The sequence below is a fragment of the Varanus komodoensis genome, unplaced genomic scaffold (assembly GCF_004798865.1).
Source record: "Varanus komodoensis strain SLA01 unplaced genomic scaffold, ASM479886v1 scaffold33, whole genome shotgun sequence".
Lineage (NCBI taxonomy): Eukaryota > Metazoa > Chordata > Lepidosauria > Squamata > Varanidae > Varanus > Varanus komodoensis.
Window position 1 is genome coordinate 2,828,258 of NW_025335817.1, and position 16,371 is coordinate 2,844,628.

The window sequence follows — 16,371 nt, forward strand, 5'->3', positions numbered from 1 at the left end:
CGGGGCTCGCTCCAAACACGCTTCCCCTGACTGATCCGGGCTGTTGCACAGCTGACGCGCAACAAATGCCAAGAATTCCGGCGGGGTTGAGTAACCCTTAGGGCTCCATTGGGCCAGATTTCACAGTGTCGGCAGATCCCTCGTCCCAGTCTTCCGGCCTGGGCCCTTGACAGTGGCCCGACGGTGCCTACCTGTGCCTTTGGCCCCCTGCCCAGTGAAGCTTGTGCCTTGCCAGAGCCCATCCGGGAAGACAGGTTGCTGCCCGGACAGGACAGCGAGAGAGAAAGGAGAGATAAAAAGCAGGTCTTGAACTTAACACTGTTGTAGGTGAAATGGTACGGCAGGCCAGGGTCCTAGCTCAAGCGACCTCGGATCTCGTGAACGCCATGAGGTCAGATGCGGAGGCGGAAATCGACATGGAGAATTCCAAGAAACTTTTGGCTGCTGCAAAACTTCTGGCCGACTCAACAGCCCGGATGGTTGAGGCTGCAAAGGTACCCAAGTCACAAGGATGAAGGGAGTGGGGGAATTCCTTGGGATGTCTTTGCGGAGATGGTTGAAGTTGACCTTCTTCACGAAAGGGTATCTCAAGCAAATTGAGTTCCGACAGTTTTGCCAACAATGCTTCTCGTGCCTTTCCGTTTCATTTTCTTTGGGGGAACGAAAGCTGTGTTCCTTCCATATCCTGCTCATAAAGTTCTCTTACGAAATGAGTCCATTTGTATGAGAAATCATGCAATGAGCAGACTTGGCAGGCTGCCCTCCAGAAAGATAAAGGCAACAGGCAGAGGCTGTTTCAGTGCTGCAGATTAACCTTGCGTTCAGTGTGCCGTAGCGAGCTGCTCTTCCCTGCTGGTAGAAACATACATGAAAGCTGCACGCATTTAAAAAGGACACTGGCCCCATTCCATGCCCGAATCGGCAATATGGTTTGTATTCTCCTGGTTGCTAATTGTGGGCCTGAACCCCCATGCCTGGGACTTCCCAGACTGGGAGCTCATGGGGGTGGGGGGTACGAGGCTGAGGGGTTCCTTGAGGTCCCACCCCAGGAAAGCCAGTCTAGCCCAGTGGTGCTTCCTTCCCAGAAGGCACGTCGGACCGCTGGACGGGGCAGGTGCTGCATGAAGCGTATGGAGAGCCCTGCTGGTGCTTTTCCTCACAAGCAGAGACGGCAGCCGAGGTCTTCCCAGACCTGTGCCCCCCATCATTCCTAGCCAGCCTGGCTCCTGGCCGTCCTGCCCAGCGGGTCTCCCAGCTCCTGGGTACAGTTGCTCTGGAGCACAGCCGTGTGAGCTAAACAGCAGCTGCAGCTCTCCCTGCTCGCAGAACCGCAGCCCTGAGCTCTCTGCCGGCTTTTGTTTTGTGTGTGGGCCTGATTCTGCAGGGAGCTGCAGCCAATCCGGAAAACGAGGACCAGCAGCAGAGGCTCCGAGAAGCGGCTGAAGGCTTGCGGGTGGCCACCAACGCCGCTGCCCAGAACGCCATCAAGAAGAAAATTGTGAACCGACTGGAGGTGAGAACTTGGCCAGAGATGCCCCTCGTTCTGCTAATTTGGAATCAGACCAAACAGCTTGGCCAGTGGTTTTTTCCCTGGGCATGTAGCACAAAAACCACACGGAAGACGTGCCTCCCAGGCTCCCTCTCACTGACCTGTGAGCGCACTCTCGTGTCCAGCCGTAGGAACGCAGCCCGGGAGTAGCAGAAAAATAATCCAAGGAGGAGTCCGGCATGAACGGCCGGGTAAATCCAGCAGTGGCAATAAAAGGGGGGCGTGTTCCCTGCCCTGTTTTGATCTGGGCCTTTCCATCTCGTGCCTGAACTCCTTCCGTGAGTTCTTCCTTTCTGCCAGGTCTCCCAGCTTGGCAGCCCGGTATCTGGGGAGGCTCGGGGTTCATGCCTCCTTCACCAGAGCCGTGCACCCGTTGCTGAGGAGCCCAGCCAGGCAGAGGTCTTGCACCCATCCTGTGGCCAACTGGTTTGCCATTGTGTGTACGTGCCGCTGGACTGGGTGGCCCCCGGTCTGATCAGGGCTTTTCTTCCAGTCGTCTCCCAGCATATTGTGTTTCGGGGGCGGCCCTGTTGGCTGGGGGACGATGGAAATCGGGGCGATGGAAGCACCAAGTTTGGGATGGTGGCTGCAAACGCGTGCCAGTATCCTTTAAAACAGGTGTCCAACCCACGGCCCGTGGGTCACATGCAGCCCGGGATGGCTATGTTCTAGCCCAGCACAAAATCGTAAACTTACTTAAAACATTATGAGTTTTTTTGCAGTTTTTTTGGAACTCGATTGTGTGGTTCTTCAACATGAACAATATCGTGTCCCAATGTCACAAAATAAACACATGCATACTCCCTTAGGATTATTGTGTGAGGACTTTTTTGCTAATCTGTGGTGGCGAATACCACAAACATTATGCAAAGACCCTTTTTATGCTCACCATTTTCATTCGTGTTTGTATATTTAATATGCGGCCCAAGACAATTCTTTGTCTCCCAGTGTGGCCCAGAGAAGCCAAAAGGTTGGACACCCTGCTTTAAAACATGCCAAAATGACTTCTACTGCCGGGGTGGGGGGGGGGGGCTGTAAAATGTCTCTGCGTGTCCCCCCCGCCATTCCTGGCCTAGGCTGCTCAAAGTGTTTCTGCTTCCAGGTTGCTGCCAAGCAAGCCGCGGCCGCCGCCACACAGACCATCGCAGCCTCGCAGAATGCCGCCCTCTCGAACAAGAACACGGCAGCGCACCAGCATCTGGTCCAAAGCTGCAAGGTAGCTCAGCGGCGAGCGGCGGGGGCCAGACAGCCCCACTCCCCTGAGCGTGATTCCTGGCCCTGCGCAGGTTGAAACTTTCATGACAGGCAGCTCTCTGCCCTTGGCAGCTCCTTTGCTCGGGCTTAGCACTGTATTGCCCATCATGCTGCAAAGATCTGAGTCCAGACAGAGAGGAGTCCCCCTGCCCCCCAGCCACCCAGCCGTCATGCCGAGGCCACCGTTTTTCCCTTGCACAACTGCATGGCCTGCCAGGAAAGAAGGGCTCCTCAACCACGCAATTGCCTCTCTTTCTAAGCAACTCTCTTCCCACCTTGGCTGAACCTCAACGCCTGGAATGCACCCGCTCAGCAGGCTGGAGTGTGCCACAGGCTGGGCAGATTTCTCAGCCCAGAGGCAGCATGTGGAGGCAACATGTCCCATCAGACCCTTGGCACTCCCCAGTCCTGGCCACTGGAAATCTTCTCCAGCCTCCCCTGGGTTTCTGGTGTCATGCTAGGCCTGGGCTGTGCACTTCCAAGCATATCTTCAAGACCTTAGGAACTAGAACCTTGAAAATCATGAACACCCTGGAAACGTACCAGCGGTCCTCCCTGTGGACAAGGAGTGGCTGTTCCTTGTGTGTTTATTACTGTCACATTTATATCCCACTTTTTTCTCCTCTTGCAAGGAACATGAGGCAGCTTTCAGGACCTTCCTCTGCCCCGTTTTATCCTCACAACAACAACAACCCTGTGAGGCTGAGAGGCAGTGCCAGCTGCAAGTCACCCTCTGAGCTTCATGGCCCGGCAGGGACTCATGCCCTGGTACTGGCCCGACACTCTTCTCTGCACTGGCTGGGAGCCACGAGAGCGAAACCGGCTCCGCACGCTCTCCGGCCGCGCATCCCTGGGCAGTGGGGGGCCACGGCCTGCTGGCGGTGCTGCCTGGCCCCCTGCTGGCCGGCCGCGGTAGAGGCAGCCCGGACGATCTGCAGCCCGAACCAGATAAGCAGGGCCTGCCCTCTCCCCACCGGGGTCATCCCAAATGTTGTTTCTTTGCCTGAAGGGTGAGGCAGGCTGCTTTTTCCAAGGAATGACCGGATGGAAAGTGTGAGGTGCTGCTGCTGCCGCAGTCTGTCCGTGCGTGTGTGAAAGAGAAGCGTTTTTGTGTGCCTGAGGCGTGCCCTCATTCCAGACAAATGGCTCAGAGTGGAGCCGGAGGGAGGCGTGTGCGTGCAGGGGGGCGAAACACCCTGGATGCGTGCTTATAAGCTCTCGGGGCTGGATGTGTCGCTGATGCAGGCCGGCTCCACAGTTCTCTCTGCTCCCCGGGTGCTTTGAAAGCCATGCACGGCCAGCCAGATCTGTCGGATGAGCTCACAGCTGCTGCGGAAGCAGCGTTGTGTCATCCTCCCGCCCCCTGCCGGTCTCTGCCGGAGGCTGCCTGAGCCGCGGAAGCACAAGCTTTTCAGGCCGACACCAAACCTGGCCGAGCTGTGAAAATCAGACGTTGCATGACAGGGGAGGGGAGCCACCGGTTGGACCGCTTGTGTGCGCATGGCCGCACTCCACTGCCCGAGGCTCCGTTCAGATCCTTGGCGGTAGACTAGCTCCGCCATCCAGGGATGGCTGTGACGTGCGGGGAGCTTACGAACCCCTCACTGACGGGTGTGGTTGTGCATTCTGCGCATGCTCCTTGATCAGGCTTGCATCCCAACGGAACTGCGCTGTTTACAGGCGGAGAAAGCAGTTGTGTTCATTGTTGTTTTGTTTTAGTTTTGGGAGGTGGTGTGGTATAGTGGTTAGAGTGTGGGACTGGGACCCAGAAGTCCTGGTTCTCAGCCCCGCTCAGCCATGGAGCTCACCAGGTGACTCTGGGCCAGTCAGGGACCTTCATCCTGACCCACCTTGCAGGGTTGTTGTTGTAAGGAAAAAATGGAGAGGAGGAGCACAACGCATCCTGGGCTCCTTGCCAGAGGGAGAAAGGCAGGTGAACAAGCGATGCAACCGAGCAGCTTGGCTGGCACAGCACTGGCAAGGTCGTCGACCAGGGTGGCTGCACCCCTTCCAGACCCAGATCCCGTTTCAGGGAGGGTCGCCCGAGTCGCGCTTGGGTCGCAGGTCGGTCTCGGGCCGGACGGGGTGCAAAAACGGCTAGAAAGGGCCGAGGGAGGCCAGCGCATCGGCGTCCGAGGAGCCAAGCAAAGCCCAAGAGAAGAGCAGCAGCAGTCTGGAGAAGCGTGGGGCAGGGCGTGCGGCCCCCAAATTTCCCCACTGCTGCCGGCCGGCCGCTCCCTCTTGACTCACCCCCCACCGTTCCCACTTCCTCTTCCCCGCAGAACGTCGCGGACCACATCCCGCAGCTCGTGCAGGGTGTGAGGGGCAGCCAAGCGCAGGCCGAGGACCTGAGTGCCCAGCTCGCCTTGATCAACTCCAGCCAGAACTTCCTGCAGGTGCCGTCGCCTCGCGGGGGACGCGGGAGCCGAGCCGAGCCGAGCCGCCTGGCCCGACTCAGCTCAGCTCACCTGACACGCTTTGCATTAAGCACTTGTGCAGAATGTTGGAAGCCCGGCTGGGGAGGAGGGATACCCTGGAAGAGACCCTTTCCTGCAGCTTTTGGGACCAGACGCCAGCACCTAATGATACTGGCGATTCGGAGAAACTGGGCGGTGCGAGGGGACAGAAGTAATTGTCCTGCCGCTACAGATTTATTTCTTGATTTGGGCATTTATATGCTGTTCGTTAGCATGGAGCTCTGAGAACGGTGAAATGGCTGAAGTCGGCAAAGACATAAGAATAATAGATAATCAGATAGCAGATAATCCAGGATAGATAAATGACTAACCATAATGACCGCAGATGATTTGGGGAAACTCTGACTGGGGCAGGGGAGGAACTCCTCGCAGTAGTTTTCAGCCCAAGGCCGAATTCCACTTTGGAGAGGCTCTTGGGTGAGACAATCCGAAGGCAGGAGGGGGCAGGGCTCTGAACACCCAAATGCCAAAAACACATTTTCTCTTCCTTTGGCCTAAGGCTGCCACTCGCAAGCCCTTAGCAGGGGCATTTTCACCATTGAGAAAAGGGAAAAGGCTGCACCAAAGTGAGGAAACGGGAGGAGGAGGAACGGTTGGGGAAGGGGCTGGGGCTGGCGGAGGGTCCTGCGCCCCCCGCAGCATTTCCCTGCGTGCTGGTGCCGCACAGGCAAGGTCTGTGGGCTCGCCGGCACTTGGGGACGCGCCCGCCTCTCTGCTGCTCTCTCCACAGCCGGGGAGCAAGATGGTCGCCTCCGCCAAGGCGGCGGTGCCCACGGTGACCGACCAGGCTGCGGCCATGCAGCTGAGCCAATGCGCCAAGAACCTGGCCACCAGCCTCGCCGAGCTGAGGACCGCCTCCCAGAAGGTAGGGGGGGCCCTCCTCGCCCGTTCGGGGCGCGTCTGCCCTGGGGTGACCGCTGCCTGCCCCGAGGCCAGTCCCCAAGGCCTGCTCCTCCACACGCCTGCACTCCTCGGCCTGCGCGGTGCTGAGACCTCCTCTCCTTGCAGGGGGTCTCTCCGCAAGCCCCCGGGGTGCTGGGAGCAGCGAGGGCAGTGGTTGCAGGGGGCCTTCTGGACAAACGTAGCTCCTTTACTGGGGGGCTGTGCATTCTCCGAACACTGGCCCCCCAAGATGGGTGGGCCTGCCCCTTTAGAGCAGGGCGCTGGTCCTCTCGCACCCCAGAGAGCCACATTCCTTGTGGAGAAGCTCTTGGGGCCGCTTTCCAAATTGGGTGGGTCGAAGGCCACAGGGTGGGGGCAGAGATGCAGCAACATCAGGGGCATCATGCCGGTCACTTGGACTGAGGAGGGGCATTTGAACCTCCCGGGGGGTGGGAGAGGCGCTGCCAAAGCCAGGGAACTGCCGAACGGATGGGGAGGGGGTGTGGGAGCCGGACTGGAACTGCCGGTGGCCAGCTTGGAATGCCCCAGGGGCTGGTCCCCTGCACCTCGCTTTGAGGAGTGCAGTGGGTCCCTTCCTGCCGTTGGGGTGGCATGTGTGGTCGCTCAGCACCACGTGGGCTCAGGAGCTGAAGGTCGGAACGGCCCCCCTGGGCAGGCGGTCGCCGCGGGGGTCCGTCCCCGTGCCGTTGCGTCTGCTGTCCTCACAGCGGCCCTCCAGGGCCGGAGGAGCCCGTGGAAGGGGGCGCATGTTGCTGCCAGGGGCCGGGCCTGGACCGCTGCTCCGGAAGAACCGCACCTGAGGGCTCCTCTGCCTTGTGTGCAGGCGCACGAAGCGTGCGGGCCCATGGAGATCGATTCTGCCCTGAACACCGTCCAGACGCTCAAGAATGAGCTGCAGGATGCCAAGATGACGGCCATGGACGGGCAGCTGAAGCCTCTTCCGGGAGAAACGGTAACCTGCAGAGCCGGGGAGCCGGGCGGGCCATTGCTGGGCTTCGTCAAGCAGACCAGAGCAGGCTACCTGTGTGTATTTCCTGTGTAGAACCTGGCGCGTTCCAGGTCATTGACCTGCCGCTTGAGGCCACGATGCAGCCGTCCCCGAACCGGTGTCCCGATGCTGCTCTGAGCACCCCCAGCGCTGCCCTCCTGGGGGCCGCTGGTGGGGCGGGATGGGACCCGAGGCCATAAAACTGTGCTTAATGCAGCAAACCTGCCCGTACCAAAATGTGGACTTGGCAGCGCTAGAGCTGAGAGCACGAAGCAGGTCTTCCTCAGGTGCCGAAACCGGGGCACCTGCCGGGTGGCAGGGCCGGAGACGTGGAGCAGGAGGGGGTGGGCAGCTTTGATCCCGGGTCTGCCGGTTCCTCCGGGCAGCCTTGTGTTTACGTTGTGCTTGTACCGGCGGGTCGATGCCGAGCGCTGCCTGTCCTTGCCGGGCGACGCTAGCAGGACTTTTCCCCCCCTCAGCTCGAAAAGTGCGCTCAGGACCTGGGAAGCACCTCCAAGGCCGTGGGATCCTCGATGGCCCAGCTGTTGACCTGCGCGGCCCAAGGCAACGAGCATTACACAGGTACGAGTCAGCTGGCCAGGAAAAGATCGCCTTTGTCGTTGCTGCTTTTCAGCTGCAGCAAACGCACCGAGAAGCACAAAGGGCTCTGATGTGGTTCTTGTTTCCTCTTTGCTTTAAAAGGAGGCCAGGCCAGGCCGCAAACAGCACACAAATATCCATATGAACCAACAGCATTGCGAATAGTGAGCATTTAGCCGCACTAAGCACACACGCCGCACCTGAACCGGCATCCAGGGATTGCATGCAGTGCTGGCCTGAGCCCCATTCATTTTGCTCTCTGCTCCCGGTAGGACCACCATGGGATGCAGCGCACCTTCTCAGCGATGCTCCATGGCTGCCCAGGTGTTCTTCCTTCCTGAGGAGGCTGGGGCTGCCGACTGGAGTCAGCCGGAGTGCTGTGCTTCCCGGGGAGGGATGCATCCAGACGGTTTCTCTTGGTGGAGGCCCAGGAGATGCTGCTGGAGAAGGTTGCTCTTGGGCAACATGCAAATGTGTTTGATGTTGCCGCTGGAGAGGCCCCTATGGCGATACGGGAAGATTTTCAGTGAGTGTAGACCTGCGGAGGAGGTGCCCTGTGGGTTCCTTCGTGACGGTCCCAGATCCAACGGGGTGAAGGCGCAGGGTGAGGAGGGCTTGCTGTGTCTAGGTGCCTCCTTGCCCTTCCCTGCAGCAGGGAGAGCTCCAAGAGAAGGGGCTTTCTCTGGCTGAGGCTGTGCTCCCTCCAGCCAGGAAAAAGGGAGGAATTTCCGGGTACAGCAAAAGCATTTATCGGGATATTCCAGGAACCCCAGGCATAGTGTCCAGTGCACTGGTGAAAACAAGCTTACCAGGAAGAATTCCCAAGACCCGTTGGGCCTCATCGATAAATAATTTGGCTCCTGAACTTGCCTCCTCTTTTTCCGTCGTTTGTGGGGCCACCTCCTGTCTGTGGCTCTTTGCAGCTCAGCTGAGCCCTCCCGTCGGCCCGGCTAGCGGCAGCCCTTTCCCTGTCCTACTTGTCTGCACTGGATGCAGCCACCGGCCGGGTGACGTCCCCGAGCTGTGCTCCCCCCTCCGTGTGTTGAGCTCCGACAGCCGGCTGGCCACCCTTAGCAGCTGTCTGAATTACAGAAGCAAGTGACAAACTGAAGGATTCTCGGTTTCTTGGTGGCAAGCCTGGTGCAGGGGTTACAGTGTTCCATTCTGTAAAAGGACAGCGAGGTCTTGGTGACCAGGATAGACAAGCCGGCCTTGCCTGGGAAGAGTGGCGCGTCTGACAGCAAAGGCTCATGGAGCGATTAGAACACCTTCTGCCCGTTGCGGCCTTTCTTCTAGGCTAGTCCAGGAGGGGACTTCCAAATCCAGTCGCTAAAGCTCCTTAGAGCAACGCTCCCCTTGCTAATGCGCCCCAGGTGTCAGTCGCGCTTCAGTTCTGAAGCGGCTTAGCTGGATTAGGAGGGCTCGGCTTTTCAAGTTACGCTGTCTTGGCTCATCAGAGCTGGCCTTTGCCGTCCGGCCAGACCCTGCAGCACTCTGGAGTTCCATTAATGCAGTTTGTTCAAAACCAGAATGAAAGCCCTCTCCCGTTCGGGAAGCGCTGCCGGGCAGTGCGGAGGGCTGCAGGGAAGAGCATCTCTGTTGGCCAGCACCAGCTCCTAATGGACGCCCATTACTTGGCTGGATAGGCCCACCAGCAGCCGGCAACATGTGGGCGTTGCCACGATCCCCCTGCCTGGAAGCACAGGAACACGCAGCCTGGAGCAGAGCCAACGTGCAGCCGGCTTACTTGCAAGGAGGCTGGGATAGGGTCGCCCTTCTCAGCCTTGGGCTTGCTTGCAAAAGAAGAACAGGATTAGCAGTCCGTGACATTGGAAGGGTGGTTCTGACATTTGTTAGGCTGCAAGCGTAAAGGCTTTTTTCCAGTGTAAATGTTTATGCTGTGGAAGGCAGCTGTGCCGGAGCAGTGCTCTTGATGCTGCAGCCTGCGTGCCTGGAAGCAAAACAGTGACCTTGCATTTGGCTGTTCCCTCTCCTCTGCGTGCGAGGCCGCCTCCATCTGAGGCTGTCGGGGGCTGAGGGCCGGCTTCCCACCCCCCGGGCCAGGGACCCTCAGTGGCTAGGATCCCAAGGACCAGCACCACGATCCCAAGGAAGCTTCGCCCTGCGTTCGCACAGCCTGCCGCCCCTCCACATTTCAAAGATGGTGCATTGCAAGAGCGCTTTGTAGTGTGCCGTGGGCACCGGCTGCTCGAAGCAGGGCTGCAAATGCCCCTTGGACAGCTTCTGTGAGCCTCCAAACTCTCTGAATCTCTGCTTTTATTCTTGATGAGAAATGGGTTCCATGCCAGGAGAGGCAAAGGGGGTCGGTGGAATCAGAGGCAGGCAGGTGAGAGGCAGGCAGAGGGAGTCTCCTCCGGGAATCTCGCCATTCTGTGATGAACTAGTCGAGGAGAGGTTGCAGAAACGCAGGATTTGAAAGCAGAATGAGTGCTTCTGCTGCAGGAAAACAAGAGAGGCAGGTTAAGATAAAGCCAGACAGACTCGGGCAGCCATGAGGGTTTCTGCCTGGACTTGGGAGCTTTCCTAGAAGCCAGGGTGATCTTCCTCACATTGCCTGTCAAATGCAAGAGGGCTTCTCCCGGAAGGTGAAGGTGGCCACCGCTGCGTCTAGTAATTCTGGGCTTGGGGCAGCTTGGCTACCGGGCCGTCTAGAAACATGGCAACTACGCTTGTGTGCAGGGGTCGCAGCCAGGGAGACTGCTCAGGCGCTGAAGACGCTGGCCCAGGCTGCCCGGGGGGTGGCCGCATCGACCAGCGACCCAGCGGCCGCGCATGCCATGCTGGACTCGGCACGGGATGTGATGGAGGGCTCAGCCATGCTCATCCAGGAAGCGAAGCAGGCCCTCGTGGCACCGGGCGATGCCGAAAGCCAGCAGAGGCTGGCCCAGGTGAGTGGCGCAGCCTCCAGGCCTCCAGGGCAGCGGGGCACCCGGCTTGTCAGCCAGCGGGTTGGGGGGCACCGTGATGGGGAAGGCAGGCCCACAGCTTCTGGGCACCACCTGCTGCCAAAGAGCACAGCCGCTTGCTCATTATTTTATTTTATTTTATTTGTTTTTTGCATTTGTATGCCACCACGTCTCTGGGTGGCTCACAGTGCAATACAAAATACAAATAAAAATAAATAACCATAGCGAACCAAACCCGTAAACAAATAGGATTAAAATACAATATAAATACAGCAAAGACGCAGAACAGGAAGAAGTAAAGGTAATAAACCAGTAAGGCGAGATGGAAGGGCTGGTGGCCGCAGAGTCCTGTTCCTTCGCTGCTTCTCGGAGAACCTGGGCCTGGCTAGGGATGCACGGACCAGCAAGACTCGAGCTCAGCAAGCACCTCCAAACAGCATCTGGAAGCTCCTTCCAGCTCTCATGCACAGCAGGTTACAAGCCTTGTTTTTCAGCCGAGGCGCATCTTTGAAATCTCTGCATTCTTCTCCCACGGATTAAACTGTAGATCGGCGTGTTTTCCAACCCTTTGCATGCTGTCAGACGCAATTGTTTGGGTCTGTTCATCACCGTGCTGGCTTTGAATGTATAGGCTTTGATCACAGGGAGTGCCTCTGTCCACGTTTTGCCTGGAAGAGGCCAAACAGGGCAACTCTTGCTCCAAAACAAAGTGAAACTAACATCCCATAAATCCCTTAGCGTGACTTGTAGGAACTTGGTAGGGAAGGGGATCTGCTCAGAGTTGGTGGGCGGCATTTGGGGGTTCCTCTCCGTCACGATGCACGTGTCTTCCCCCAAAGGTGGCCAAGGCGGTGTCTCACTCGCTGAACAATTGTGTGAACTGCCTCCCCGGCCAGAAGGACGTCGATGTGGCTCTGAAGAGCATCGGGGAATCCAGCAAAAAATTGCTCGTGGAATCGGTGAGGTGCTTTTACAAACACGTCGTCCTTTATCTCTAACAATATTGTTATTCCCAAAGGCAATGAGTGCTTTTATAAAAATGCAGTGCCTGCTCAGACTTGAGCAAAGCGTGGAAATAAGAGCCTGTCTCAGGAGGACCTCTTGCTCGGAGACTTAGTCCAAAATGGACTAGGTTCGGAAGCGGCCCAGCCGACTCCCGCCTCGTTCCAGGGCATGTCACAGAACAAGTCTGAGCACCTTTACGCCAAGTCTGTGCGGTCCGTACCACCCCTCTGTCCTTATATCCTGCCATAAATAAGCCTCGTTCTGGGTGGCTGGAGTGGTCCCCTGTTCCCCTGTTTCCTTCACCCCTTCCCTGGTTATCTCCCCCGGGCCGCACTTCATGTCTTAAGCGTTCCGGGCTTGATGCCTTGGAAGGGCCAGCATGCCCGTGCCCGAGGCTACGTCGGAAAGACGCAATTATCCAGAGGACTTCTCTTCCCCTCTTGCCCCGCGAAGCTGCCCCTCAGCTCCAAATCCTTCCAAGCAGCCCAGAGCGAGCTCAACCAGGCCGCGGCGGATCTGAACCAGTCGGCGGGGGAGGTCGTCCATGCGACCCGGGGCCAGAGCGGGGAGCTGGCGGCCGCTTCCGGAAAGTTCAGCGAGGACTTTGACGAGTTCCTCGACGCGGGGATCGAAATGGCTGGGCAAGCTCAGGTGAGGGTCGCTCCCCGCGCGCATTCCATCGCCGTTCTCCATTTGGGGGTTGATGGCCACTTGGGGGTCGGAAGTGGGGTGCGTTCCTAACCTGCAGGGTGCGTCCTGTCTACAGTCCCAGGCATAGTCTGGCTGCCCCAAAGCATGGCGCAAGCAGGTTTGCAAGAACCTGTGGGGCTGCAGGACGCGTCTTCTCAGAGGAGAGAGCCCCGGCTTTCTGCCAAAGGCCTCTTCCTCTGGGAAGCCCTTCTCAGCGCCCCATCAAAGCATAGCCCATCAGAGAAGCCCATCAAAAGCATTTCTCTGCCACTGCCCTTCTGGCTCCTTCCAGGCTCAAGCTGAGCCACGTGGCCAATTTCAAAGCATCCCTTCCTCCGCCCACCATCCAGCACCTCTCCTCCCCTCCAGCAACGGGGCATGACTGGGGGCCCCGGGCCCAGGCCCTTCAGACTCGGAGTCTGCAAAACCTCTCGGGACGTGAAGCAGGGAAGAGTAACCCATCCCTCTCCAGCAGGCTTCCCCACGTAACTCCTGCCCTGGCCACCCGCCGCAGCTGGCCACCCTGGTCGATTCATGGAAACGATGTGCTAATTAGCCCCTTGCAGGGGAGACGCACGGATTAGCTGCAGCCCCAGGGTGCAGGAGGAATTTTCTGCCTGGCTCACGGTGCAGCGGGAGCTGCCGGCGCTGCTCTGTGCCCGGCCGTCCGTTGTGCCAGGCACAGCCGGGCAGGGAAACCAGCGCCTTGTCTCGCAGACATTTGCCGAGCCTGCCCCTCTCCTTCCCCCCCCCCCCCCCCCGTGAAGGCTCCTATTGTTGGAGGCAACTTGCTGCTTTGCCCGTGGCACAAAGAGGAATGCAGCACTGCGCTCTGTCCTTTCCTTCCTCTTCCCTCGGGCTCCTAACGGCGGCGGCTTGGAGATGCAGACTCAGCATGTTGTGTTGTGGCCGCTTTCGCGCCTCCTGCCCTTAACCTTTCCCATGGTTTGCCCCTTTGGCCTTGCAGACTAAAGAGGACCAGATACAAGTAATAGGAAACCTGAAAAATATCTCTATGGCTTCCAGCAAGCTGCTTCTGGCTGCCAAGTCTCTCTCGGTGGACCCAGGGGCACCCAATGCCAAGAATCTTTTAGCGGCGGCCGCAAGGTAAGGGCCGGTGCCGTCCTGCTTTTTAGGGTGGGAGTGGATTCTTGATTGTTTTCCCCCAGTGTCCCTTTCACAGTGTCACTGTCTTCCGTTGGCCCAAATGGAAAGGAATGGGAGGAGAAATGTGAGAAACTGACAGAAGTGCACCGGCCTCTCCCTGTGTCTCCCGCAAAGCTGGATGTTTGCTGCCATCTCCCTGCACAATGCAAAATCTCCTGATGGAGACCGGACCAAAGGCTCTCAGAGAGTGTAGCTCCGAAATAAAGGAATTTTGCCTTTTTTAGCTCTTGGGTTTTTCCCCAAGAAGGATACGGCACAGAGTTGTGCTTTATGATTCTTCGTTTTTTGCTGGATGGATGATGGGAGAAAGACATTCATTTGTTTGCCTCACCGTGGCCTTTTACTGAATTATTTCTTTGAGGGCTGCTAGGAAGAATTTAAATATGTCTGCTCAAGAACCTCGGCACCCATACACATGCAAAATATGCATAACAACTAAGAGACCCAACTTAAATCGAGGAAACTGCCATCGTGATTTTCACCATGATAAAGTTTGCCTTCCTCCGTTGCAAATATCCGGTTGCCATGCTTAGAGTATCACCATCAATGCTCCTACCAGCTGAGGGGAGAGCAGCCTCGGGGCGTTTCCATCCCATCACGGGGCAGGGCCCCCAGTGCTGATACTTGCTCTTTGGGCTTCGTGTTTGCCGTAATTTTTTCCTCTCCATTGTTGGGAACGGCTGTGTGTGCCGGCTGGGAAAGCCGCATCCGGACGCGAGCCAAGGCTGTGATGGCGCCTGGCCCTGGGCACCTTTCTCAGGAGTGTTCTCCTCCTCTCCAGGGCGGTGACCGAGAGCATCAACCAGCTCATCACCCTGTGTACGCAGCAGGCCCCTGGGCAGAAGGAGTGTGACAATGCTCTGCGGGAACTGGAGGTATGCAGGCGGGCGGGAGGCAGCCTCTTCCTGGGGAAGGCTAGTGGGAACGGGGGCAGCCGGGGACCCTGCACTGGACTCGAAGGGGTTCAAGTTTCACGGAATCTGCCCTGCAGATGCCACCGCAGAGTGGCTTTCTCCAGCTCATGCAGACGCTTCAGATTTGCAGAGTGGCTTTTGCAAAGGGGGTGCTAATTCATTATTGCGTATTAGATGACGCATATTAGCACGGATTTGCATTAACTTGCAGGGTGCATCGTGATGCTCATTAGCACAAGCAGAAGAACATTCTGGATTGCATCTCGGTTAACGGGGCGCAATGGTTAGAGGGCTGGACTGGGACTCAGGAGAGCCAGCTTCTAATCCCCACTCAGCCCTGAAGTTCCCTGGGTAACTTTGGGCTAGTCACTGAGTCTCTGCCTAGCCTACCTCACAAGGTTGTTGTGAGGAGGAGGAATGGATAAGCCACCTTGGGATTGTTGCTGGGAACAAGATGGGCCATGAATATAGTTCATCAATAAAGATCCCATTCCAGTAACGGGTGGATGAGGGATACCCGATTGGGGAACTTTGTAGTCGAAGCAAGTCTTGGAGACAATGGACTGCTTTTGTGAATGCCCCCAAAATGCATTTACTTAGGAAGCAAAGTCTTGCAAACAGTTCCAATCAACATGCGCTGGCGACAGGGTCTCTCAATTTCTCACGCAATATGTCTGGGCTCTTGACATGCGCACCTCATTCCTCTTGTTTGCAAGTTTAGACAAAAGAGTGAGGCCCCTGTGCATCTATTGTGTATGCATGCATGCATGCATGTATGTATGTATTAAAAGCTTTTCTACCCCATCCACCACTAGGGTCTCAGGATGGTGTTGCAAGTTCTTTGTTTGGTCTAAGCTTGCCTATGTTTGAGCCCTCACAGACGTCCTTTGGAAAGGAAAGGAAAGGCTCCTGGTTGGAGAAGGTTGAAAATGGCCACCTTGTTTAGGTGGTGCTTTTCCGGACAAAGGACAGAGAGGCATAGTGATTGGACGGGGTAGAAATATCCCACATAAATTACACAATGCAAGGTACAAACATGAAAAATACCATTCAATGATGCAAAAACATAACCCACCAAAACAACTGAATGATGACTTCCAAAAGAGCAGCAGCAAAAAGACCTTCAGAAGCAACCGATTTAATATCTCTCTCCCTGAGCCTAGATGCACCGATTTAGTCGCAAAGAATCTGGGCAGCCTTTTCCCGGCCTGGCAGTCCCCAGATATGCCAGACTGTAATTTGGCTGGCTTTGCTACCCGCCGGGGTCTAGCCCAAGCGTGGCACATGGTATGCCATTCTAGGGGTCCAGTCATACTGCTCATCGCTGGCCGCACAGTTTTATTTTATTTATTTATTTTCCGATTTATATCCTGCCTTTTTCCTACAAAGGGCCCAAGGCAGCTGACATCCTTCTCCTCCTCCATCTTCTCCCCACCACAACAACCCTGTGAGGTAGGCTGGGCTGAGAGTCTGTGACTGGCCCAGTTCACCCAGTTGGCTCCGTGACCGAGCGGGGACTCGAACCCAGGTCACCTGAGTCCCGGTCCCGTGCTCTAACCACTGCACCACACTGGCTCTCTCTTTCAGACGGTGAAAGAGATGCTGGAAAACCCCAACGAGCCCGTGAGCGACCTCTCCTACTTCGACTGCATTGAAGGCGTCATGGAAAACTCCAAGGTAGCGTTGTGTCTCCACCCTCTTCCGTGCTTCCCTTCACGGCCTGCCGCACTGGGGCGCATGCCGCGTGAGTGCAGTCTCGGCCAGCAAAGGCCCCGGCGCATCGCAGGGCGAGCAAGTGGTCCCGGCCCCAGGGCCAGCTTCCAAAGGAGGAAGCACTTAGTGATGCGCGCTCGGACATAGCACTGCCGCCTGTTTTGCCTCGCACAGCTTGGCGCAT

At 57.3% G+C, this 16,371-nt stretch overlaps 1 protein-coding gene across 2 annotated transcripts in view; it reads left to right on the forward strand.

The window, feature by feature from the left end:
* TLN2 (talin 2) overlaps positions 1-16,371 on the forward strand; it is a 116,287-nt gene that overhangs the window by 67,999 nt on the left and 31,917 nt on the right. For both annotated transcript variants that reach the window (XM_044438951.1, XM_044438950.1), the window contains exons 21-33: positions 328-494; positions 1,385-1,513; positions 2,652-2,765; positions 5,086-5,199; positions 6,011-6,145; positions 7,007-7,135; positions 7,651-7,753; positions 10,472-10,680; positions 11,538-11,657; positions 12,157-12,354; positions 13,361-13,500; positions 14,342-14,435; positions 16,062-16,151. In XM_044438951.1, the coding sequence (XP_044294886.1) occupies positions 328-494; positions 1,385-1,513; positions 2,652-2,765; positions 5,086-5,199; positions 6,011-6,145; positions 7,007-7,135; positions 7,651-7,753; positions 10,472-10,680; positions 11,538-11,657; positions 12,157-12,354; positions 13,361-13,500; positions 14,342-14,435; positions 16,062-16,151 (1,742 nt within the window). The remainder of the gene's footprint in view (positions 1-327; positions 495-1,384; positions 1,514-2,651; positions 2,766-5,085; positions 5,200-6,010; positions 6,146-7,006; positions 7,136-7,650; positions 7,754-10,471; positions 10,681-11,537; positions 11,658-12,156; positions 12,355-13,360; positions 13,501-14,341; positions 14,436-16,061; positions 16,152-16,371) is intronic.